This window comes from Cucurbita maxima, unplaced genomic scaffold (genome assembly GCF_002738345.1).
Source record: "Cucurbita maxima cultivar Rimu unplaced genomic scaffold, Cmax_1.0 Cma_Scf00018, whole genome shotgun sequence".
Classification (NCBI taxonomy): Eukaryota; Viridiplantae; Streptophyta; class Magnoliopsida; order Cucurbitales; family Cucurbitaceae; genus Cucurbita; species Cucurbita maxima.
Window position 1 is genome coordinate 3,966,248 of NW_019272034.1, and position 27,066 is coordinate 3,993,313.

The following is a 27,066-nucleotide window of genomic DNA, read 5'->3' on the forward strand; positions in this document are numbered from 1 at the left end:
TTTTTTTTTTTTTTTTTTTTTTTTTTGTTGAATAACTGTTTTAAAAGAACAATTAGAATAAAACCTTTTTCACCCATTTTTAAACAAATCATTTTTTAATGCTTAATTTTTTTTATAAAAAAATCAGAGTGTTTTTAAAAATATTTCTAATCATTTTTTAAAAACATGTAAAAAAAATATATTATAATAATATTAAAGAATTAATTAAATTAATAAACATAAACTTAAAAATACCTTTAAATTTTTAAATGAATCATTAATGTGGGTAAAAATTAAAAATATCCTTTATGTTTTAAAAATATTTATAAAATTTGAAAAGAAACATCAAATCCCCTTTATCTTTATAAAAAAAAATTAAAAAAAATCGATATCTACCCTTATAAATTATTTTCAAACTTTTAACATTTTTGTAGTACTATCAATAAATATATTTTAAAAATTAAAAGTATTTTCGAAACTTTCAAATAAAGTTTAAAATAAATCAACCATAAATGTATCTTTTATTTTTTTTTTAAAAGTTTGAAAGATACTTTTAAAACTTAATTTTTATTAATTTTTTTAATACACCAGCTTAATTCATTATAAAAAAAAAAACAAAAAAAAAACACGGGGGACCAACATTTGAAATGATGGATGTAGCAGTAGCAGTCCAACACAACCTCTGTCTCGAGCTCTGTGCCACTCCGTACCTTTCTTCTTCTTCTTCCTCCTCTCAACCCTACCAACCAGGATACATAACCCACTTCACATCATCTCTTCCCCTTACCTGGGTTTCTCTCTTCTCCCTCTCCATAACCTCTCCCTAACATGCAGCCTCCCCACCTTCTGCTTCACCTTCTGCTCTGCCTTTTGCCCTCCCTTTGCCTCATTCCCGCCGTCAAACCAGATCTCACCTCCGACAAGGCTTCTCTTCTCGCTCTCCGTTCTTCCCTCGCCGGCCGAACCATCGAGCTCTGGAATGCAAGCCACCAAACCCCCTGTTCCTGGACTGGCGTCAAATGCCAGGGCAGCCGGGTCACTGTTCTTCGTTTGCCCGGTGCTTCCCTCTCCGGCCAAATTCCGGCCGGCATTTTCAGAAATTTGACCCATCTTCGCACTTTGAGTCTCCGACTCAACGCATTGACGGGTCAGCTTCCGTCAGATCTTGCAGCATGCACTAATCTCCGCAGCCTCTACTTGCAGGGTAATGCATTTTCTGGCCCAATTCCTGAGTTTTTGTTCCAATTTCATGACCTTGTTCGTCTTAACTTGGCTTCCAATAACTTCTCCGGCGTCCTGTCTCCCGGTTTCGACAAACTCCGGCGGCTGAAGACTCTGTTTCTTGAGAACAATCGCCTTATTGGCTCATTACCGGAGCTGAAGCTGCCTAACCTCGAACAGTTCAATGTTTCCAACAATTTCTTTAATGGGTCGGTTCCTCGTCGTTTCCAGTCGTTTCCCTTTACTGCTTTTATGGGTAATCCACTTTGTGGGCGACCCTTTGAGAATTGCTCTCGGAATGTCATTGTTCCATTGACAGTGGATATTGATGTTAATGAGAACAAGAGAAGGAAGAACAACTTGTCTGGGGCTGCAGTCGGTGGGATTGTGATGGGGTCTGTTCTGGGTTTGGTTTTGTTTTGTGTGATTTTGATGGTTTCTTGTCGGAGGCAGAGCGGTCGGAAAACAAGTACTCTGGACATGACAGCCCTTGTCGATGTACGAGGAGAGAAGGCAATTGGTGAAGAGAATGGGGGGTATGAAAATGGGTGCTCTGTGGCTGCTACGGCGGCGCTAGAGAATAAGAAAGGGGAAGGGGATGACAACGTTGGTGGTGCTAAAAAGTTGGTGTTTTTTGGGAATGCTGGGAGGGTGTTTGATTTGGAGGATCTGTTGAGGGCTTCAGCTGAAGTGTTGGGTAAGGGAACGTTTGGGACAGCTTATAAAGCTGTGTTGGAGATTGGGGCTGTTGTGGCTGTGAAGAGATTGAAGGATGTGGGTGTTTGTGAGAGGGAATTTAGGGAGAAAATTGAAGGTGTGGGAGTAATGGAACATGAGAATTTGGTTGCTCTTAAAGCTTATTATTATAGTGTTGATGAGAAGCTTTTGGTTTATGATTATATGGCTATGGGAAGCTTATCTACACTTTTGCATGGTAAGCTCTTTCTTTCTATTTTTAGAAATGTGAATGATTGTCGTTTTTGGAGTTTTCCATCGAGAGGTTTTTAAAACGCTTTTGCTAAGGAGATGTTTCCACTACCTTATGATGGTGTTTCGTTCTCCCCTCCAACCGATGTGGGATCTCACAGTCCACCTCTCTTTAGGACCCAACGAGGTTCTCGCTAGCACTCGTTCCCTTCTCCAATCGATGTGGGAGCATCCAATTCACCTCCTTTGGGGCCCAGCATCCTTGCTTGCACACCATCTCGTGTTTACCCTCTTTGAGGCTTAGTCTCACTCACACATCACCTCGTTTCCTTCTTCAATCGATTTGGGACCCCCCAATCCCCACCCCCTTCGGGGTCCAGCGTCCTTACTGGCACATTATCTCGTGTCCACCTCCTTTGAGGCGTAGCCTCCTCTGACACATTGTCCCGTGTCTAGCTCTTATATCATTTGTAACTGCCTAAGCCCACTGCTATCAAATATTGTCCTCTTTGGGTTTTTTCTCAAGGTTTTTAAAATGTGTCTATCAGGGAGAGGTTTCCACACTCTTATAAAGGGTGTTTCGTTCTCTTCCCTAGCGAATATGAGATCTCACAATCCACCACTCTTCAGAACCCAACGTTTTTTATGACACTCAGCTCTCTTTTCCAATCGATGTGGGACCCTCCAATTCTCTCCCCTTTGGGGCTTAGTCTCCTCGTTGGCACATAGTCTGGTGTCTAGCTCTGATACCATTTGTAATAGTCCAAGCTCACCGCTAGCAATTTTGTTCCTTTCAGGTATGCTAAGGAGAGGTTTCTACACCCTTCTAAATGATGTTTTGTTCTCCTCCCCAATCGACGTTGGATCTCATAATTATCTTCCTGGTTAAAATTCCTCATGTCTTTGCCGGAAGTTTTGATTGATGCTGATTAGTGTAATGTCATTATCTAAAAGTTATTTGTTTATCGAATCCGTTCAAAGTTCCTTCCTGTCAAGTAAAAGTGTTGCAATTTCAATGAACTTTAAAGCCCAAGTAGCATTAAGAAAGATAAAACTTCACCTCATCTGCCCAACTTTTATTAGCCTTTTACCATTTTCTTTCCTTTCTATAGGTAACAAAGGAACTGGTAGGACACCATTGAACTGGCAAATGAGGCGTGCCATTGCATGTGGAGCAGCCCGTGGCATCAAGTACTTGCATTCTCAAGGCCCAAACGTTTCTCATGGAAACATAAAGTCATCCAACATCTTGCTCGCCAAATCCTACGATGCCCGAGTCTCCGATTTTGGCCTAGCACAACTAGTTGGCCCAGCATCGAGTCCTATCAGAGTGGTGGGGTATCGTGCACCGGAGGTGACAGATTCTCGTAAAGTATCACAAAAGGCAGATGTTTACAGCTTTGGCGTATTGCTGTTCGAGCTTTTGACAGGAAAGGCTCCAAGTCATGCAGTGTTAAACGAGGAAGGGGTGGATCTACCGAGATGGGTGCAGTCAGTGTTGCAAGAGGAGTGGAGGTCGGAAGTCTTCGATGCCGAACTGCTGAGGTACGAGAGCGTTGAGGAGGAGATGGTTCAAATGTTGGAGCTGGCTGTGGACTGTGTGGCGCAGCATCCTGATAGACGGCCTTCAATGTATGAAGTGAGTAGCCGCATTGAGGAGTTGTGCAGGCCTTCCGTCCATTCGAATCCCCAGCAACACAACGTTGGTGCTGCTGACAAGCCCTTTGGTGCGTCCACCTCCCATATTCAGAATGCCAAATCCATTTGAGCAAGTTTAGTTGGTTGTGTAATAGCTAATTGTCGTTGTAATTTGGTAGCATGTGGTGTAGTGATGGCGGTGCTGTGGTTAACGTTTATTGTTATTAGTACAAACTACCCTTTTCTGTTTCCTTTCCTTATGACGGTGCTGTGGTTAACGTTTATTGTTATTAGTACAAACTACCCTTTTCTGTTTCCTTTCCTTAACTTGTTTGTCTACTAACTTCATGCTTTGGTTTGTTTCTTTGGGATAGTAGAAACTATCCCGTGCTCACTTGAGCACCACCACCTGTTTATCTTTGAAAATTTACTTCAAAAAGGATAAAAGAATTTTTATTAAAACGGGAAAAGGTTTTTATCCATTAGTTCAATGAAAATTAACATTTTACATAAAATGGTGGCCCAAAAACTTCTTCCTAGCAAGCAAGACAACCCATTCCAAGAGAACTCAAGAAAAGGGAGCACTATGAGCCCTCTGCCCCATGCATCTAGTTCATGCCCCATGCATCATGCATCTAGAGAACTCAAGAAAAGGGAGCACTATAAGCCCTCTGCCCCATGCACCTAACCTACTCGCTACATGTGTGGTAGCGGGCGGAGCACTCTAGATGACCTACGGCAAATGAATTAGCAGCTTTACCGAGCGAAAGAGTGGGGTAAGTAAGGATATCAAAGAAAATTCTGTACACAATGATGCTTCTCCTTGATATATAATATATATTATGAATACATAAATGTATGGATTGTCTAAGAAAACAGGTATACACGTTAAGGGAACCATTTAAGCAATGGAAATTTTCAAGTTCTGAACTCATTTGAGGGTGGAGAGAAGGAGAGAAACACAGTGAACAGGAACACGAAAGTCGAAAGCCACCTGGTTTGGAGATGGCGTCTGTAATTTGAAAGAGAGCATCACAAACCAGCTTTAGCTTCTAAAACTTTTCTGTCTCTGCAGTTATAAAGATGATCAAAATCACTACACTGATCACAAATGTAGTTAAAGCATGTAGGGGGAAAAACTTAGACGTACATGTACAGAACATTGCAGATACAAAACAGGGAAGAACATCGAACCAATAGCCAGAAAGCATTTGGCAGACGTGCGAAGATTAACACAGTTATGCATCGTGATAGGGAGGATCATCCTTCAAACCCTTAGAAAGCAGGTCATAGTTGATGGATGCAAGCTGGGAGAGATTCTGATTACAAGGAAACATAAACAAGGATGAATTGTATAACAAAGAGGAAAATGTCATGTTTCCAAATTCATTCACAATAAGAATCATATATTTTCTAAGAAACCAAGAAAAGGGGCACGACAAAGAGAGAACGTGAGAGGAGTGTAAAGAATGTTCCACAAGTACTCGGTAAACAGTGTTAGGAATTACGACTCTTCACAATGGTACGATATTGTCCACTTTGAGCATAAGCTCTCGTGGCTTTGCTTTGGGCTTTCCCAAAAGGCTTCATACCAATGAAGATGTATTTTTTACTTATAAACCCATGATCAATTCTTAATTTAGCGAATGTGCGACTCCCTCTCAACAATCCTCCTCTCAAACAAAGTACACTATAGAGCCTCCCCTTAATCGAGGCTCAACTCCTCTGGAGTCCTCAACAAAGTACACCTTTTGTTAAGACACTTGGGTCACTTTTGACTATACATTCGAGGCTCACAGCTTCTTTGTTCGACAGTTGAGAATTCTATTGACATGGCTAAGTTAAGAGCATGACTCTGATACCATGTTAGGAATTACAACTCTCCACAATGGTATGATATTGTCCATTTTGAGCATAAACTCTCATGATTTTACTTTGGGCTTCCCCAAAAGGTCTCGTACCATTGAAGATGTATTTCCTTACTAATAAATCTACGATCAATTCCTAAATTAGCCAATGTAGGACTCCCTCCCAACAATCGTCAACAAACAGTATATACGGTATTTGACAGACAGAAATCTGGAAAACTAGGAATTCGTCATAAACTGCAGGACTAATAATTTTTGAGCGTATACCTTGAAAGAGAAATTACTGAATGAGTAATTGACAGAAGAACCAGGCTCAAAATCTGTAAGGCCCCCACATTCATCAACCTGTTCATGATATGCCAAGGAACATGAATAAAAATAAGCACAATTAGGATCGGTTTAAGGAGTTCTAAATGAACAAATGTATTTCAAATGATGGGAGTAAATTACCACTTCATCTTGACGATTGCTCACACTACTGTTACCACTTAAGCTATCAGCATCACTTGAATCCTCAAGTTCACTGGGTGGATAGCCATGATCATCTGAATGATTCCATGAGTAGCGACTTGTAAAGTAACTAGTATCAAGAGCACTTTCAGATGTTGGAACAAATGCAGCCTGTGAAAATTTGAAAATCGATCTATCAATTTACAGATCCATAAAACGAATCTACAACCTACTTCCGAAGTTGTTTTTTCTCATTGATTAATGAAAAGGATAAAATGTTCAAGATACAACGACAAAAACGAGTGACAAATACAAAAATGCAAAACTAAGAACAAAGAAATTGAAGAAAAGTCGATTAAGGCAACCCAAAATGTCGTTACGGGAATAAGAATCAAATAAATTAGAAAACGAACACCATTGAGAAGCCTTAAACTTAGCAATATAATACCTTTTGTCGGGCAAGCGTGTCCCAGTTAATATCTTTAAAGAACATATGCTGCTTCACCTGAGTAATAAATTGGCTCCTATGATGTAAGCATCAATGAAAGATCAAAGGGCACCAAGGAAACAAGTAAATAATCGTGTTATCACCTCATGTGCGCCTATAGCTCCAAGTCGCTGGTGAGGATCTTCAGTCAATAATCTGATAGAGAACGAATACATATTGCATAACCAAAAACATATAATTAATAAAAATCCAAAACCTTGTAGCAAAATGATAGGCCTCTAGCTACTAATATTATGAGCATAGGCACACGAGGAAAGACGGAGTGTCAACGGGTATTAGACATGTGCTTGTGGGCACGTTTCAATCTTGTTAGCTCCATTACTTTTTCCAATTTTTTCTTTTGTAGTTATGATTACTTTTGACCACGAATTCGAGAAAACTTTTTCTTTCTTTTGCAATCCTTTGTTTTCAGGTTGACGTGTGTGTACAATACATATTTATTTGTTGGTCTAAGTCCACCCCCTACTCGTTCCTCTAGAATATCCTCGATAATAAAAAAAAGGTAAGTAAATTTCAACATCTAAGTAGACAAATAAACCAAAAGAATATAATTGAAAATAATAAAAAAATGTTTCTCCCACCGATCAATTAAATCTTGAGCATCGTGGCTCATCTCTTCAGGTATTTGAGGCCACGGGATCTTACGGTTGAGAATGTTATCAAATATAGTCTGTACAAAGAAATCAAGTTAAGTAAAATTAAACCATAAAATATCTTTAAAAATTACGGAATTCTAAATAACAGATCACATGAACACTACAACTAGAGATGTCCACGAGGCAGGAATGAAAAGAAGAAAAACAACCAAAACAAGAAAACTACAACACAAATCAAAAAAGACATAAAACATGAAAAGAAAAGGCAACAGAAACTTAGAAAGGGAACACAAGAAGAGACAAATTAAGACAAAAAGTTAGAAAGATACTTGAAATTAAAATCCTCTCAATTCTTTCAATTCTAATAAAACAATGGACCGAATAGATGGCTAACACTATAATGAACCACAATAACAAGGATTTGGGAGCCAAAGGGGGCCAAGAGGCAACATCCCAATTACCCGCTTAGGATAGTCACCTAAGGGAATACGGATTGAAATGATAGGTCTCATTCATGATTGTATGTGTTTGCATCTAACCCCAGTAGTGGAGTCACTTGCTGAGTATTTCTTAAAATACTCAAATCACGTGCTACTTCTATTTCAAGTAAGGATAAGGCACCACTGTACGGTTGACGACGATATCGCAAGTCGAGACCATGGCACATGCATAGGATAGTGGTATTTAATTTCTTAGACTTTAAGTTAGAATAGGGTGTTTTTACTTTTAATGTTTATTTAGTATTTCATTATGTTGTTTTAAAGATGTTATCGAACAAGTAAGTCCATAGGTGTTTTATGACGATGAAGTTTCAAATGATTATTTCTGCATAAAATAATTACGTTATGTATACAATAGCGATTTTAAGTTACGTAGAAATCTAGAGTCGTTACACAACCTATCCTCTTCTTTACAAATTTGAATATAACGACTAATCCTAATCTGGGCCAGATCAAATCCTCTCTTGAAACTTTATTTTCATGCAAGGGACTCGAAACATCATTTTCAAATAATCAATTCCAAATAAAATAGGCCACGGACTGAAGTAAAGGTAAAGAAAAAAGGGGGGAAATTTGAGAAAGTTAATATGAAAGAGATTAATAGCGAACTTAAGTTAAGTAGAAATCTAGGGTCGTTACACAACCTATCCTCTTCTTTACAAATTTGAATATAACAACTAATCATAATCTGGGCCAGATCAAATCCTCTCTTGAAACTTTATTTTCATGCAAGGGACTCGAAACTTCAATTTCAAATAATCAATTCCGAATAAAATAGGCCACGGAGTGAAGTAAAGGTAAAGAAAAAGGGGGGGTGGAAATGAGAAAGTTAATATGAAAGAGATTAATATAAACTAAATATATAAGAAGACCTAGTTGCAAACTAAAAAAAAGAGTGATCAGTAGAAGAACAACCCACCCGACATCTTGATGGCAACTGAAAGGATCCAACGGAAAAGAGGAAAACAGTAAGAAAACAATTTACGGCAAGAATCAAACCTGGGGATGCTCTGCATTGAAGGGTGGAATTCCAACAATTAGCTCAAATAAAATGATCCCGACAGACCACCAATCAGCTGTGGCACCTGCATAAATAAGGGAGAATATTCAGAGTTGACAGTTTCATTAGAAGTAAAATAATTTGCAACGATAATCAAGATTCTAATGATCGAACTTCCCGTCCTAGAAATATTAGCAACAACCTAGAGAAACCTTCACACACTTTAGGTTTTAACCGCACTTTCATGATGAGTTAGTTGAAAGATGAATAAAGAAAAAAGAAAAAGAAAAGCTTCAAGATAGCTAAAAGATTACAATACCACCTTAATTGAAAAAAAAAAAAAAAAAGGTCTATACGAACCATGTCCAGTTCCCAATAGTATCTCTGGTGCCAAATAGTCTGGTGTGCCAACAGCAGAACGCTTCTTTCGTCTTTCTTGTTGATGCTCAGAAGCAGACATTGTAGGCTCATCATACCCATGAAGAGTGATACCGCTAACAACTGGTCCAGATAAATCATCAGTACTGTTGATAAGACCAACTTTGGAAAGCCCAAAATCTGTCAGCTACATGAAGCAAAATAACTTCTGTAAGTAACAAAGAAATTTTTTGTTTGTTTCTTTTTTTTTTTTTTTTTTTTTNAAAAAAAAAAAAAAAAAATTTTTTTTTTTTTTTTTTTTTTTTTTTTTTTTTTTATGAGAAGCAAAAGTTTCATTGATGGTAGTCAAATGTATGTTTTCTAAGAAGAAAATAATTTTTGATTGGCCGTTGAGAATATATGAAAAGTCAAAAACAAAACGAACAAGATTCTCAAAGGTAGACTAAAGAGAAAAGGCCTTAATCCCACGTAATGGCCTCCCAAATTGTTACAAATATCATAACCCGAATAATCAGCAAAGATAAAGGACAAAAGACACCATCACGATGGATTTGATATCGACTCATTCAAAACAAGGAACTCCGATGGATAATGTATGTATTATTTCAAGGAAAAACTATAGAAAACTCCAATTAAAAGTGATTTTTCTAACAAGATACTAAATTCTCGTTGATTAATTAAAAGAAACAAAAAGGCTCAAAAAAACAAACTCTCGAAAGAGTGAAAATTACAAAGAGAAAAGGAAAAAACAAAAGTTATTAAAGAAACGAAATAACTATAAGACTCTATGTTAGGTATCTAGAGTTTATTTACATATGGGAAACATAAAATTGGGCCGAAAACCAACCTACAAGTTACCAAACCGTTTGAGAGAGTTGGTATCTTTCCCTTCACTTTTATTCGCATCCCTCCCAATTTACCATGCATATGTAACATAACTAACCAGTAGAAGTGTGTTTTCCCTTTTCTACCCTTACTAGTATAAACTTTAATAACCAACTTTAATAACCCGTGGCCTAACTTCTACTACTCCTTCAAGCCAAATGTTCCTCAGAATGAAGCACTAAAGACAAGAAGAGAAATAAAGGTGTGATAAACACAAAGACTAGAAAGCCCTGCTTCAACAACATGAGAGCTTTCCTAACAACAAAAAGTATTTTCGACCATCTGACCTTAATTCATTTTCAATACGGAGGATTAAAGTGCAGGATATGTCCTACGCATAAATGTTCTTGATCCAAAATGTAATATCATAAACTGGAAACTATAAAGAAATTAGAGAAGTATAGTCCATCACAAAAGTAAAGCAGAGTGTGGAACAAGTTAGATTTTGGGTTTTCTAGAAGAAGAGAAACATAGGCACGCACAGTGCGACTAGGCTAATTAAGAAGGAAGAGAACTTGGATTTTTGAAATTGAAATATTAAAAACAGAGCAAAGATGGAAGAAGGAACAAGAAGTGTCATAGAGGCCTGAGGAAATGCAAAGTTCAGTCTAGGAAGTTCCTCCAAGTGGAAGATAAGATGTTTTTAATGGGATAGACTAGACACACGTGGGTGGATTGGTGGGTTGGATTTAGGGGGTGGGATGGTGTGACGACAAAAACATTTTCTTTGTTTTTCTATTCAGTAAACTTTAACAACTCAAATCGAGAAAAGAGGTTTATCTTTAATTATTTATAACACATAAATAAAGTAAATTTATATTAGTTATAAAATAAAACTTATCATATACAATACACTAAATTTTAATTTTGATACATGTTCCAATTCTTAATAGGCATCTCATTATTAATGCTCTTAATTCGAGTCTATTGCTCACCAATCACATGAAAGTGGTGCTTGTTCAGATTTTGAAACGCCTTTTGGAGATTCTCTTATGGTTTTAAAGCCTTCAAAGCCCTTGAGTGTTAAAGAGGTGAAGAAATGTTTTACTCCAACCTATCATTTGTCCTCTATTGGGAAAAGAGGACCCAACTCCTCATTCCATCCAATCTTCGAGGATAATACTTTGAATTCAGACATAATTGTTGTTCACGACTCTTGGTTCCTTACGAAAAGCAAGTCACCATATCAACATCTGACCTTTCACATCCTTTACCTCCCAAGCCTTGCAGCGAAAGTGTATTCTTCTCATTGGGTGCAGATTATATTTTAACTTAAGTAAATATTTTATTGTTGCTTTGTTCTCTTCTTTCAAGCTTCTTTGCCTATTATGGATTCTTTCAAGCTTCTAAGTGTCTTTAATTCGTTCATTGGTAAGGCAGCTGCCAGCTTGTATACTAATAGTCTTTCTTAGGGCCTAAAGCTTTGCTTTAAGCAAAGCATTTTTCAGCTTGATTTGTTGTTGAGCACTTCGTTTTTGGATCATTAAATTGTCAGAGCTTCCCTGATGCTTTGGAGAATTTTTATATCTCGTCTTCATTGGCCTTTTTGCGTCATTTTAGAGGGCTCTCTTTCATGTTTGACTTGAGGGGTTCCATTCTTTGCAAGTGTTTTATGTGGTTCTATCAGCATCCTATCTTTTATCTGTGCGGTTTCAAATTCCAAGATTGGTTCAAGGCTCAAGATCTCTGAATGCAATATTGGGGCGTGTTTATTTTCTTTTTGTTACCTATTTTGTAATTATGGTCTTGACTTGATTTTTTCAAATTAGAGACTCTTTCTGTAAAATTTAGGACCTTTGTTTTGTTTTGTTGGGTTTTTTTTTTCCTTGTACATTCTTTCATTTTTCTCAATGAAAGCTCACTTTCTTGCCGAAAAATACATAAATATGTGTGTTTGTGTATTGATTATAATACCAATGGGTTAAAGAAAATAACAAGAAGAACGAATAAACGTCCTACATGAGATTACCTTCCCAAAAAGAATATAAGATACCCGCATTCTTGGGGCTTTATCCTTTGGAGTTGACATCAACATTTTAAATGGAAAACCATGTGGTAGGAAGATGATGAACCAGCCTAAGTAGGTTATTAGAGTAAACATATTCACAACCATTAGTTACCTTAATATGACCATCGTGTGCTATTAATAAATTATCCGGCTTTAAGTCACGATGAACTACCCCGAGTGAATGCAAATACTCCAAAGCAAGAACCTGAAAAGTTAAAGAAACAAGTAAATATTAAGTTAGCAATACTGACAAGTGTTTTCACTTTGCAGACCTAATGAAAGATGAAAAGGAACATATACATACCACTTCTGCGATATATACACGAGCAACCTCTTCATCTAAGCAGCCTAAATTTCTCAACAAGGAGTAAAGATCTCCTCCATTCAAATACTCCATCACGAGATATAAATTTTCACGACAAGTAAAGGAGTAGAAGAAGCGAACCTGATACGATTTTAACTTTATTACTAAAATAAAACAAAAAAGAAAACAATACATAACTTATATGACCAAATAGACAAGCTCACCACAAAAGGGTTGCGCACAGATATTAAAATATCACGTTCTGCCAGAATACTTTCAACAGCATTTTTTCGAATCATATCAGCTTTCTTCAAAACCTGGTGTTGCTCACATAAAAATTAATCAAGACATTCAAGTCCTATAATTTCAAACTATATACCTAATTGCAGAGGGAATAACATATCATAAGCAAGATCTAGCTTACGAGTAATGATAAAAATTAAGGTTCGATGACAAACAAACAATGTTCCACTAAGACAGCTCATATAGTCATTATATTATGACATTTTCTAACCGCCGCTCCTCCAGCTTTTTTTTCAACAGTAAAGGTTCTTAGATTGCATTCAAATCATGACCCAAAAGATGGTCGCATCCCACATTGTCACAAGATTTTGATTTGGCCGTCAGTGATTACCTCACATTTGAAATAAATTCTGCCTACTATCAACCCTAAAAGCAATAAAAAATGAGACCACAAACCACGTTTGTTTTTGGGCCCCTATTGTCGAAAAGATCAAGAAGAGGATGTCATCATAGGGATCATCCTTTATTTCCAAGGGAGGTAGACTCACTCTTCTCCAAGCCACACTTGCTTATCTCCCAACTTATTATCTCTCTCTTTATAATATGTCAAGCAAAATTCTACAGGAAGTGATCTTGGCCTTCAAGCATTGAGGGAAAAAAAAAAAAAAAAAAAAAAAGCACTCGTTGCAGAATGGATATGGGGATACAATTTTGGAAAATATAACATTTGGAGGAAGCTTATTAAAGGTAAATAGATCATCTTGATATTTGGAATGGTTCACCTTAAACTATGCCAAGAGGCCTCAGGTTACAAGCAAAACTCACTATCATGTGGGAGATGGATCAGCAACTCCTTTCCAAGACATCCCATGGTTATCTATGGCTCCATTAGCTTCACAATAACATCCCCGCCACCCCCCCCCATATAGGGAGTCGAATTGTAAACATGCCACTGTCAAGGAAGTGTGAAACCCAATAATAAGCTTTTGGAATCTAAAATTTGGTGGGAATTTGAAGGATAAAGAAGCCCTTGAATGAGTGGATCTTTCTTTTGCACTCTCCAATTGTTCTCACAAAGGGAAAACATATGTATATGTTTAGCTAACCCAAATGGTATCTTCTCCACCAAATCTCTCTTAATCGATATGGGCAATTCAGTTGATCTATTGCATTATTTTTTGGCTAAAGCTATTTGGAGAGACCAATTTTCGATCTCTCATCGAGCCATCCCCAAAGACCTCCTCTAAAAACAGATGCCATACAAGGCCATTTCCCCTAGTTGGTGCTCTTTATGTAAATTATAAACAAAGTGAGCAAACACAGAACCACCCCTTAAGGAAAGCCAAAACTTCGCTGTGGATGAACATGCCTTGATCTTTTTCTTGAGTCCTTCGGAAGGAAACAAATCAAAGAGTCTTTAGAGACAAGGAGAAACTTTTTGAAGCGTTCTTCAATCTTGTAATTTTCTATACAATATCTTGATGTAAATTGTCTAAGGTCTGTAATTCATATAGTTATGGTCCCTAATTAATCAACTAGAAATGCATTTTGTAATTCTCATTAATTATCTACCTTTTGTAAATTTCATATATCAACGAAATTATTTCTATTCAAAACAAAAATAATAATAAACCCATCACAAGCACAAGATAAACCACGAAAAAAGGGAGACCAAAAACAAGATACAATGTTGGAAACATTGTTCAAGTGTCAGTGTGAAAATTAACCTTAATTGCGAAAAGGTCCCCCGTTGTCCTCTTTTTAGCCAGGAAAACCCGGCCAAATGCCCCACGGCTGATAGGTTTTATAATCTCAAAGTCATCAATTGATGTACGGTCCTTCGAAGAATGGATGGGACTTGTTCTTAAGCTACGAACAACATCATCATCTAGAGGAGTATCTTCATCAATTACAGTGCTCGCTATGTCAATCTTTTCATCACCCACCAGCTCACAAAGCTGCAAATACTTCTCCCTATGAAATCACCATTCATCAAAAGTCGAGATAAGTTTGTGGCAGTATACACATTTGAGAGAACACTCTAAAGAAATTTAGCATGAAGGGAGCCAATATAAAACATTGACAATCGAATGCCAACACATGTGGTGAAGTGCATATTACTTTGAAAATCAAATTTATCCTGCAAAGCTACAGACCGTATTAACTTTTCAATGCGAGTGCCAAAAGTTTCAACTGTCAGTGCATTAAACTTCCTGCGGTTAATGACAACTCTCAAGTCTTCAAGGCACGTCAACAGATATTGCATCGAGCAATCATCACCCAGAGGTGCATTTGCTGAACAGCGTGCAATATCTGCAAGATCACTGATCTGCAAAGATAGACAGTCCTAGTTCATTAGTGGACAATAACTTATTCGTGAACCTTGAGTTAGTGACAACTATGCTCATCACAAAAGCAGTATTTCCAGTTTTATAGGAAACTCAATGTTCCACAGAAATTTTAATATGAAAGAACAACATCAAATCCTCCATGGCTTACGAAGGACTGAAAGATTACCACCCTTCAAAACATGAAAGTATAATATGCTCATGCTGTCAGCATCCATTAAGAACTCTTTTTGAGCAATAATATTACTAAAAAACATCCTTCATTACATGAAATAATTTCATTTATAAAATAGAAATTCACAGCAGAAATCACCAAAAGCCAATGGTGCTGTAAAAACTATCTAATTGGTGCAAAATTTTGTATCTGGTTCAAAAATAAAACAACAAATGAGCTTTTCATTGATAAATGGAAAAGAGCAAACACATGACACAACCTCAAACAACCTATTTTTCTGTTGAATCAGGTTGTCCCATCCAACTCCAAATTATGCAACTGAAATCTTACATAAATGATTTTTGTTTTCTACCTATCAAACACACAAGATAGAAAAGGACTGCAAAATAACAGAAAAGTTTCACACGGCACATAGACAGTATTATGGACCAAAATCAACGAGGCAACTAATTTAGTAGATACAGTGTCGGATCACAATAATGAACCACTCTATAGATTTACACATGCATGACCTATCAAGAAGGAGAATAATAGTGGAAAATGGTGGTGATAAACATCTAAATAAAATACAAGCAAGGAAAACATTAATGTTTTGTCTTCAATTTTGTTTTACTTTCACTCCCTCATGGAGTTTGTTTCCTTTGAGCATTAGTCTCTTGTCATCTTTTTAATGAAAAGCTTCTTTTCTTGATCGGAAAAACACAACGAAGTGAAGAATCTGGATATGTATGTCTTTCCCTGCAGTGGTTATGGATGCTTTATGGAAAACAAAATGCCTAAGGAAAGTGAATTCCTTGTTTTGGATCTTTCTTCACGAAGGTTTAAATACTTCAAAGAAACTTCACGAGCGTTGTCCCTCTTGGACTCTTTTGCCTAGCTGTTATGTGCTTTGTGGAAAAGCAGCAGATGATGTTCCTCGCTCATTGTTTCATTGTTCTTGAACTTTGGGTTTTATCAGCCTTTGTCTAATCATGAATCTGTGGATGTCTCTTTGCCTTTCTTTACTGAACATGGTCCTCACCGACAGTTAGGGATATTGGTTTGTGGTCTCCTAACCCTTTGTCTAATCATGAATCTGTGGATGTCTCTTTGCCTTTCTTTACTGAACATGGTCCTCACCGACAGTTAGGGATATTGGTTTGTGGTCTCCTAACCCTTCTTGAGAATTTTTATGAAGTTCTTTTTCTCCATTTTGTGTGACAACCCTCCCACGGTGTGTTTGTTCTCCTTGTTTGAAAGGTTTGAATTTTTTACGTGGTCAGATTTTTCGCTTGGCAGATTACCCACAGGAGGATTATCACCACGGATAGTATTTAGAGATCATCTTCCATTCTGTTGAGTCTACAGTGGAGTAGGGTGTGTAAGAAGGCCTTGGAATGATTGGATCATGTTTTGTTGGGCTATTAGTTTGCTTCAGCAATCTAGGATAGTGTCTGTGCACGACTATTTGTGATGGAGAAGGATTAGTCAACCGCCTTCATGATGGAGGGGCATTTCTTTGGCGGACTACTTTTTTCACGATTTTATGGAATATTCAAAGTGAGAGAATTACTGACAAGGAAATTTCTTGGTAGGATGTTTGGGCCATGGCTAAGTTTAATGTTCCCTTTGGGCGTCTTTGGACTTCAGCATATATCCTATACCTATCATTCTTTTGAATTAGAGTTCATTTCTGCAATTTTTTTCTAGGTTTTGTTTGTTTTTTCTGGCTCCTTTTGGCTTGGGCTTCCTTTTTCTTTCTTTATATTGCCCTCTTGTATTCTTTCATTTATTCTCAATGAAAGTTGCTCTTTTCATAGAAAAAGAACTTTTAGTTCTGATTTATAGGCTCATGTCCAACAAGATCTAGGATTGTCTTGGGGATGCTTCAATCAAAAATAATATTCTCCAACTTTTCAGCGGACAAGATTTCAGGGAAAAAAAAAAAAAAAAAAAAAAAAAAAAAGAAGAGAGAGAGAGTTTTGTGGTTCAACACAATAAAAGCTTTGTTTTGGAGAATTTTGGTAGAAGGAACCAAGATTTTCTAAGAAATAAGTGTTTTTCTAGGAAGTAAAGAAGGAATTAAGTTTTGCCCAAGCAGCTATTTATAAACTTGTAAAGCTTTATTCTAATTTTTAAATAAAGTTTGTTTTCATTGTTCCTTTTAGAGTTTTTACTCTGTATACTGTTGTAACTCTTCGTTCATAACATTTTTCTGCTGAGATACAGAGGGTTTTCCATTAAGATTGTTTCTAGTCATTAAAAATATAAGTTGGGAAAAATAATAAATTAACTTATTGCTAACTGGAGAAAATATCTACACTATGGTTTGTTTCCTTTACTATATTTTGGCTCTTCAAATATCTGAAACAAGCAAAAAAAAAAAAAAATGTATATTTTGTGATTATAAAATGTCCAAAAGGAATGAATATTGACATAATGGATACCTGTGTAAGATCATCGTGTTCATAGTAAGCACCTTTCCCTGCCAAAAACAAGTCAAACGGACTGGTTCTTGGTGTCAATAAAGGAGATCTAGGAGTCATGCTACCAGCAGATGATGTTGTCATACCCTGATCAGACTTTGGACCAAAACGAGTTTTACAAGACATGGAAGGTAAACCTTTCAAGTCATCCATGAAAACAGAATTTTCAGTTTCATGGAAGCAATCGAGCATGTCTTCTGAGCCCCTGCGGGACCAATCACTATGTTTCGGGGAAATATCAGATTCTTCAGTCATACTAGAATTTGAAACTTTTGCAACATCTGGACTTCCTACATGTTGAGAATCTTTTTGCGAAAAGGACTCGATCATCTTCTCTAGAGTTTCAGCAATTCTGAGTAGACGCTCATTAACACTTATACCCTTTTGATCACATCGATCAGCAACTGCACAAATTCTTGAATGGTCTTCCACATTTGCAGTAGGAATGTCTTCTTCGCAAATGCGACAAATGATTGAACTCTCATCAGATACAGATGGTTGATCACACCAACCCCAAGAAGGTTTATGTTGGTGCTTGGTAGGCTGGTCATGAGAATCTCTTGGCAGAGGAAGCTCATTTGCAGCAGCAAAAACAGTTTCAGAAACATCAGTCCTGATTTTTGGCACATTCAAAGATTTAAAACTCTTATTATCACCTTTATCCTTCAAAGTAGGTTCTTTCACACTTTTGGCTGCCGGAGAAGGCAATTTTTTCCAAGAAGCCATCCGGTCTCTGCCAGTAGGAGATTCCAACTTCTTTGAAGTATCATCAGAAGATGCAGAGACATTATTCCTAGGCAGCATGTCGTGTTCTCTGCTCCAGTTCAAGCCATGCTGCTCCTGGCTGTAAGATTTCCTGGATGAAGCTGCCTTAGAAGCCTTGGCTGCATTAGAACTTTTCATTTCCCTTCCCATAGCTGGAGGAATACGTTTATCGGCAGAATGCAGATTTCGTGATTGACGAAGCTGAAAAACATTTTCATCTTCTGCTAAGCCACTTTCTTTATGGAACTGTAGTAGCCTGGTACATCTAGTGAGAATGAACAGCATTCGAGTATGAAGTTGTTTCAGCATGCCTGGAGGAAGTTCTTGACGTCTATCATCCAATTCCTGAACAATGCCTTCACACTGAAGCCAAAATTCACCAGGAGATGACATGGCACAGCTTCGAGCTAAAACCAATAAGTCTTCAATGGTCTCTTGCCACTCTGGATGAGTATCAACATTTTTTTCAAGAATTCCAACCAGATCAGCAGCAAAAATGGCCAAATCAGAATTTACTTCTTCCTTTGCCTTGTCAAATTTTCCTCGTATCATAACTAAGATCTCCTGCAAAAAAATGTGATTACAAACACATAAGCTTCAGGAAGCATAATTTACAACAGAGCTAGAAAAATGTAATACACAAAGAAAAGAAAGCACCTCCAAATTATTTAAACGACGTGACTTCCAGAGTGGGAAAGGTCGTACACCTTTTGAATTTAGTTCATGGGAAAAACTTTTGATATCCGCAGGATACTTCCTTCGAGGAGCACTTGTGACTCGAAGTATAGCTTGAAAGCGTGGAGATTCAGACTCTTTTGGATTTTCGCAATCATAAGAAGACTGGAAAAACGAGTATCAATAGCAATATCACAACATAAACACAATGATGATTTCTTATACATAAGAAAAAGAAGATTCATAAAAAACTAAAATAAAAGAGGACAGAGGGATATGGAAAAGGTAAGATATATGAAAGTCAAAAAAAATATATAAAAGATTATCAATCTTGCAATTATAAGGAAAGATGAAACTGAAAGTGCCAATAAAAAGTATATTTTAACATTACCTCAGGCGTACAGAAATCTATGTTTCTTGATCCTTCTGAAAATGCCCATGATGATTCATTGCGTCCTGTAATGTTAGTCACAATGTTAGACGCATGTCAAATGAATTATAATAACTATCTAGTTATGCTAATATAATTACCTCTAAAATGATACAGCAGCCATTAGCCAAATACAACAATACAAGATTAAGTGTTAAAAAATGATATAGCAGCCATTATACAAATATGACAATACAAGATTAAGTGTTTGAGGTACCCATGAAAGGGCAAGCAAATAAAAAGGAACAGGCTCAAACAACATGCATCATAAAGAGTACCTCATACTTCGTTAACTTTCCCTATCACCCCCTGTGGTGATCCGATCGCCCCTTTGGCTTGTAATAAGAAAGGATTGCCATTTTCCTACTTGATTTCCCCCTAGGGTAAACCATCAAGCTTGTACTTTTTGAAAGCTAATGGTTAGCTTATACCTAAGCTAGAGAAATGGAGGACTCTTCAGCACTTTGATGGAGATTAACTTTGGCTCAATTGATTTTAAATCATTAACCCATTTTCTACTCATCCCTTCTTCAAGCTCACATCAAAGTCACCAAATCTTAGTCTTGAGAGAAACTGATGAGGGACTTCATCTGGAATGGTGGCATTTACAGCTTGTGTTTCCAATCAATGAGCTGGAAGTAGTCCTCGAAGCCTACATATTTAGACACCTTGAGGTTTGTTCTTTCAAGTTGAGAAACGATGCTTTTCTGATGAAATGGTTATAGAGATTTATGCAAAAGGATAGCACTTTGTAGATAGGATTTATTGTTGGCATCTATGAGATTGAGATGTCAAGGTGGGTAATTAAACCCCCTAAAGGTACTAGCAAGGGTAAATCTAGTTTAAAATTGCTAAAGGCTGTGCCTCCTTTCTCTTTTTCAAGTTTAAAGTGGAGAATGGTAGAAGAATTTGCTCATGGGAAGACCCTCAGGCTGATATTGTCCTTCTCTTTAAAGCTGTTTCTTAATGCATATTTGATCTTTTAAAGAAAGGGGGAGGTGCTTTTACCTCAAATTGTTGGGTTAAGTATCAATAGGCCGAGATTTGGAAGTGAGAAGAAGCTATTTAGAACTAGAGAGATGGGCTGCCCTTTTAGAGAAAAGTGATTCGGTAAGATTGGGTGAGGGTCATGATAAGGTCTTTTGACAATCAATTCCGGTAGAAAGTTCTCCTCAGAGTCTACTTTTCTTAAGCTCTCCACCACACCATTGAAATTACAAGCTCCCTTAGTTAAATTGGTTTGGAGTTACAAATTTCCAGAAAAGGTGAAGTACCTTTTAAGATTGCCTGCTTACATTAGTCTCAATGTATACGAGAAGCTTCAAAGAAAATTTCCTGATTGGACTATTTCACCTTCAATGTGCTGCTTGTATTGAGAATTGAGTCTTTGGACCACTCGGCCTAGCATTGACCTTTTACTAACAAAGATTGGGTTGAGGATGGTTGGAGTCACACATTGGCCAATTAAAGGGAAGATCATGGGAATACAGTGAGAGACACAATCTCCATTGGTATGAGGCCTTTTGGGGAACCAAAAACAAAATTATGAGAACTTATGCTCAAAATGGATAATATCATACCAATATGAAGATCTGTTATTCCTAATATAGTATCAGAGTCATACCTTTATCCTAACTTAGCCATGCCAATAGAATCCTCAAGCGTCGAACAAGAAGTTATGAGTCTCAAAGGTATGGTCATAGTGCAGGTGTCAAACAAAGGGTCTTTGTTCGAGAGCTCCAGAGAAAGGTGTCGAGCCTCAATTAAGAGGAGATTGTTTGAGAGCTCTAGAGAAGGAGACCACAGGGGAGACTTTATGGTGTACTTTGTTTGAAGGGAGGATTGTTGAGGATTGTTGGAGTCCCACATTGGCTAATCAATGGGAAGATCATGGGTATACAAGTGAGGGACAATATATCCATTGGTATAAAGCCTTTTGAGGAAACCAAAAGTAAAGTCATGAGAACTTATGCTCAAAGTGGACAATATCACACCAATGTGGAGGTTCGTTGTTCATAACAGATTGGTCCTTCATTTTAAAGAAGAATGGTTTATTACCATGTCTACATGCAAAGTGTGGATGATTGGTCGATGGAAGCACTTCAAGTAGGAGTGTCAAAGGAAGGTCAAGATCTTGTGGAATGTCAAAGCTAAAACCCTTATATGGAAGGAAAGAAACCATGGAACTTTTGAAGATAAGTCACTTTTTACCCCCTTTTTTTTTGGTAATATTGTTCAACACACTTCCTAGTAGTTGTGATCTTTTGTAATTATGGTCTTCAAAGATCTTTCCAACTAATTTGATCGTTATTCTTCAAGTGCTTTGTACACAAATTGGGATACTCTAATTTATTCTTCCTAATTTGTACTGTTTTTTTCCTTCTTTGTTTCACTTTTCGCTTTGTACTTTTCACTCTCAAGAATTAGCCGAATGTTTGAAGAAAGTCGGGAACTCTATAATTTCTTGTTCTCGAAGTGCTTTCATAAAAGGTAGGAAAATCCTTGATCCAAACTTATAGCTAACAAGGTCGTCAAAGAGTATAGATTCAAGAAGTAGGGTAGGATTTTTTAAGCTTAACATTGAAAGGCATTTGATAGTGTAGATTAGGACTTTCTTGAAGAAGTTCTAACTGGTAACTGGATTCAAGGGATTCATGGTTGTGTTAGAGATCCCACGTTTTCTATCTTCATCAACAGGAGCCCTCGTGGAAGGATTAAAGCCACCTGTGGGATTCAGCAAGGTGATCCACTCTCACCTTTTCTATTCTTATTAGTAGAAGAGATGTTAAGTGCTCTAGTTTCTTTTGGTTAGAAACCAAGCTTTAAGCCCACAACTACAAGAAATAACACGAATCGAAAAGAATATAACCAAGTTGATAATTACAAAAAACCCAAAGGACGTATTCACAACCGGTGACACCTCCTCCAAAGATCTCTTCACCCGTCTAAAAATCCTACAATTCCTCTCGAAACACTCCCCAAATAACAATAAAACAGCAAGCATTCCACAAGACTCTTCCCTTATTCAAAAATGTGTTGAGTGCTCTAGTTGGGAATATCCATGATAGAGGATCATACGAAGGTTTTGGTTGTGGGGCGTCACAACACATATTTCATTTTTCAATTTGTTGAAGACACTTTGCTTTTCTAGAAGTTTGATGATTTTATACTTGAGATACAGATCCAAACAATTGAGTTATTGGAGCATTTCTATGAATTGAAGGTGAATCGGGAGAAATCAGCATTATGCAAGGTCTACATAGGGGATTCTAAGCTTTCTCAAGCAAATTTGCAACTAAAAAGTAAGGGGGAGCATCTCCTTTTTTTTTATCTTTTCTTGTCAGGTGCACAATTGCACTCTAATGGTAGCGGGACAACGATTGTACGGCATTTGTTCTAACCCCGGCAACTTAATCAGCAATACGAAAGTCAGACTTTGCGGACAATCTTGATGTATGATTGAGCCTCAGGTCACGTTTGAAAGAAATGTTTTAGAAAACATGAGCGAGGAAATACATTCAAAACAATTTGAAATAAATTAATTTTATAAGCTAAAAGCGAATAAGCAACAACGACGACTTTGATACCATATAACTCGGGTAGGAAGAATTGACAACTAGTCACATCCCCTATAGTACATTTTGGAGAATTTTAGCCCTAGCGGTTGTAGACATAATTTTGGTGACCAATCATACACCCCGTATTGACACAACAAGAATAGTAAAGGCTTATCTAATATGAAAGCAAGTAAAAGGGGTTTGGGAATGAGCATGCAGCCATGGACAACACATCCTAGACAAACATGACCGAGACATCCGATACACGGCCACTGACAACACGCCTTAGACAAACATGACCATGACACTAGGCATCAAATCTTTGGTTTTTTGGCAACCTGATCAACAAAATTCTCAAAGAGTTCAATAGATGGAAGTGTCTTAAACTCTCTCGACGAGGTAGGTTATGCCTTTGCAACTTAGTACTGTCAACTATTTTGTTATATTACATGTCGCTTTTCCATATCCCCACACATGTGGGTTTCATTTTGGGAAGGATAGTTCATAACCGGTGCAATTGTAAACTATCTTACTTGCTTTTCATTTCATTTTTAAGAGAGGTATATGTGTCTTTTATAATACACTAACTAAATCCCTAGATAGTAAGTAACAATAAATAAAAATAAATCCCTAAATACAAGTAACAATAAATCTAAAATTAGGGATGTCAAGTACATTAAACACTTAATGGGATTACACAAATATCTCTAGTTAGTGAAATTACACAAATATTCCTAATTCATTCCTTCAACAATAGCTTCTTTTGGGAAGGAAATAATGAGGTAAATCTAACATTTGGTTAGTTGGAAATTATCCTCTAAGCTCCCAAGTGATGGGGGCTCGGTAAAACAAAGAAATTGTGCTCGTATCACCAAGTGGGGCTGAAGATTTATGAATGAACCTAACTCGTTTTGGAGAAAGGTAATGGTTAGTACTCATTGATCCAATATTGCTCAACCACATCTCAGAGCGAATTTTCATAGAGGGCATTTATTCAAAAACTTTGACTAGTGCCTCCAGCACTTGATATTTAGTATTGATTATTGACGAGGCGGATATAGAAAATCACAGCAAACAAAGGTACAAAATTCAAAAATCAAGATATCGACAGGCTTTTCAAAATTAGAGACCAGCAAACAATACCAGCTTCATTGGATGATTCGACATTCTGCAACCGAGGCTGTCCTAACAAATTTGGACTCCTTTCAGTAGATGCTGCATTACCAGTTGCCATATTGTCGGGATTGCTAGCATTGTGAATATAGCTTTTAAAATTGTCCTGAAACCCCAATCTCTTCTGGCTCGCCGCCTCTCTCTTCCCCCCACTAGAAGACGCCGACCATGTCGAACCAGAATTCGAGCCTGAGCTTCCATTGCCACAGTTCCTGGAAAGATTGCTCGAACCCAATGAGCCCTTATCACCTTTAAACCCCAAAAAACTCTCCTGCGGCAACGGGCCTGATCTTGTCTTTATCCTATTCAATCCAAGGGATGATGCGAGAATAGGCGAAACCGATGAGGCCACATCCTTCACATCGCTCGACTTCTTAACCTTCGGCCCTAAGCTCAATCCAGATATTGCCTCGGACTTCGATGGCGTCTCAGTCGGCAATAAAACTTGACCATCTTTTCGTTTCCAATCCTTACTCCTAGTAGAATCTTTCAGAACAGTACCTTTGAAGCTACTAGTAGTGGTATTAGAAATCTGGGGTTCATCTTTGGCGGCTGATTTGTTCTTCTTCTTGTCGGATCTACTGGGCGAGTTAGAACCAAGGAATCGGGGACTGGATCCATCGGGACTGGAAGAATCAGACTTCTTGGAGGAGGAGAAAAACCTGCCTTTGAATACCATAGTAACCGCGATTCTTGTGCTACTGCTGAAGGAAGTGTTCAAAGTTTGGCGCTCAGAGCGACATTGACGAACATGGAGAAATGCTTGAAACAGAAAATGGGAGGAATTTGAAAGTGGAGAGCGAGGAAAGTAAACGTTTGGAGTGGACTGTGGGTGGAACTTGAGAGGACATGGAATGGAGAAATACAGAAAAATAGGGAAGGACAGCCATGTGTGCTAACTGCTAGCGAACAAATCTGATCAATTTTTGTGCTCTGTTCTTGCTTTCATTTTTTTAGGGCAAAAAGTCTTTTCCTTTTCCTCCAACCTTTATACCTATCATCAACCAAACCTAAGTTGAAAATTAAATGCATTTAAACGTTCAAAAATATTAATATTTTCCTCGATAATTTATTTCAAAAATATTTTCATTGCGCCGAAAAAAAAAAATTTATATGTGAAAAAATAACGCCCAAAATTAAATAACTGTGTTTGGTATGGTATGATGTTCTAGCCAGAAATGTTATCGAAATTTCTTATAAATAAAATATTAAAATAATTTTAACCAGAAATGAATTTCCTATAAATAAAATATTAAAATAATTTTAGCTAGAAATGTTAGGAAATTTCTTATAAATAAAATATTAAAATAATTTAAGCCAATTATGTTTTAATTTTGCTTCATGTATCTTTCCTTTTAGGTTTTATTTTTTTTTTTTTTTAGTAAATTTTAATAATTATCCTCGAATAAATAATTTTAATATTATAAATATTTACTCCACCTTGCATATCTAGTGGAGTAAAATATATTAAAATTTTATATGATTATAATAATTTTATAATGATATAAAGTTTTACGAGTGAATTCTTTTGAATAAGTGGAGAATAATATGAATCTGATCGTGCAATATGAATTTTAAGGTATGTGTAAAAAAACATTGTTGATAAACTCTAGTTACATTAAATGAGTCAAATTTCGTTGAAGTCGAACTCGAGTTGCAATTAGTGTCACGTTAAAGAAAAATCAAACTTTTCTATGCAATAATCGATTCAATTTACTACTTCAAGTTGGACTTCGTTTAGTCTCACGGTTTTAAAACGTGTTTGTTAGGGAGAGGTTTCCACACTCTTTAGTGACTGAAATTTCCCCTCTTCAACCAATGAGAGATCTTTCAATCCTTCACTCCTTAGTGAGACATAGCGTCCTCGTTGACACACCGTTCGGTGACCGTCTCTGATACCATTTGTAACAGCCAAGTCTACCACTAATAGATGTTGTTGACTTTAGCCCGTTACATATCGGTCATCAACTTCACAATTTCAAAACTCGTTTAGGAGAAGTTTTCACACCCTTACAAATATTGTTTCATTTTCCTATTAAACCAATGTGAGATCTCGATAGCGAATTTCTACAACTTTAGCTTGAAGAAAATGAATGTTTGGGTAATTTCTCGCATCGAGAACTTTAGCTATGAAAAAACATAAGACATTCACAATTTCGGTTTTTTATATATGAATAACGACTCGCTTTTTAAAGTATATTTTAATATTAATCCTTTAATGGATGCATTTGAATCAATGTATTGATTTGACGTGGAAGATAAGTATCTCCAATCGTGACGTCTTGTCAACACATAAACTGCAATTATTCGACTCAACCTTATAATTTTGTTTGAAAACTCAATTTTTATGTATACGTTAACCGTAATAAACGTATAATGTTCTAAGAAGCTTACATTTTCACGAGAAATCGGAGAATGAACTTTTATGAAAAAGTGAATTACAAATTTTAGACTAGCAGAAACTTGATGACTGAATACGAAAATTATTTATATATAAACGACAGATGATTTTTGGGAAGACATGAATAATGACTCGTTTTGTAACGTAAATTTAAATTTTAATCATTTAATAGATGTAACCGAATGAATGTATCGATTTGACATGAAAGATAAGTATCTCCAATCGTGACGTCCTATCAACATGTAAACTGTAATTATTATAATTTTATCTCAAAACCCAATTTTCTAATTTATTTGAAAACCCAATTTTCGAACGTATCCTGTTATAGGAAGCGTACATTTTCACGAGAAACTGAAGAAGGAACTTTTATGAAAAAGTGAATTAAAAATTTTAGACTAACAGAAACTCGATGAGACAGATGATTTTTGGGAAGACATGAACAATGACTCGTTTTGTAACGTAAATTTTAATTTTAATCATTTAATGGATGTAACTGAATGAATGTATTGATTTGACGTGGAAGATAAGTATCTCCAATCGTGACGTCCTATCAACACGTAAACTGCAATTAT

The 27,066-nt window shown here is 36.8% G+C and overlaps 2 protein-coding genes across 2 annotated transcripts; one reads left to right on the forward strand and one right to left on the reverse strand.

Moving 5' to 3' along the window:
• The first annotated feature begins 626 nt into the window (after positions 1–626).
• LOC111493338 (probable inactive receptor kinase RLK902) lies at positions 627–4,021 on the forward strand. Its single transcript, XM_023143002.1, has 2 exons — positions 627–2,134; positions 3,240–4,021. Exons 1-2 carry the CDS (start codon positions 808–810, stop codon positions 3,893–3,895), a joined length of 1,983 nt encoding a protein of 660 aa, XP_022998770.1. The 5' UTR covers positions 627–807; the 3' UTR covers positions 3,896–4,021.
• Positions 4,022–4,566: 545 nt separating this feature from the next.
• Positions 4,567–25,065, reverse strand: LOC111493337 (probable serine/threonine protein kinase IREH1). The gene is made up of 18 exons (XM_023143001.1): positions 24,064–25,065; positions 19,325–19,389; positions 18,916–19,098; positions 17,455–18,822; positions 14,662–14,834; positions 14,233–14,479; positions 12,487–12,579; positions 12,263–12,403; positions 12,071–12,163; positions 9,048–9,252; positions 8,687–8,772; positions 7,173–7,261; positions 6,675–6,726; positions 6,532–6,588; positions 6,084–6,254; positions 5,901–5,978; positions 4,916–5,084; positions 4,567–4,834 (listed from the first exon to the last, which is right to left on the reverse strand). The coding sequence occupies exons 1-17, from the start codon at positions 24,770–24,772 to the stop codon at positions 5,004–5,006; spliced, it is 3,891 nt and encodes a 1,296-aa protein (XP_022998769.1). The 5' UTR covers positions 24,773–25,065; the 3' UTR covers positions 4,567–4,834; positions 4,916–5,003.
• Positions 25,066–27,066: the final 2,001 nt, after the last annotated feature.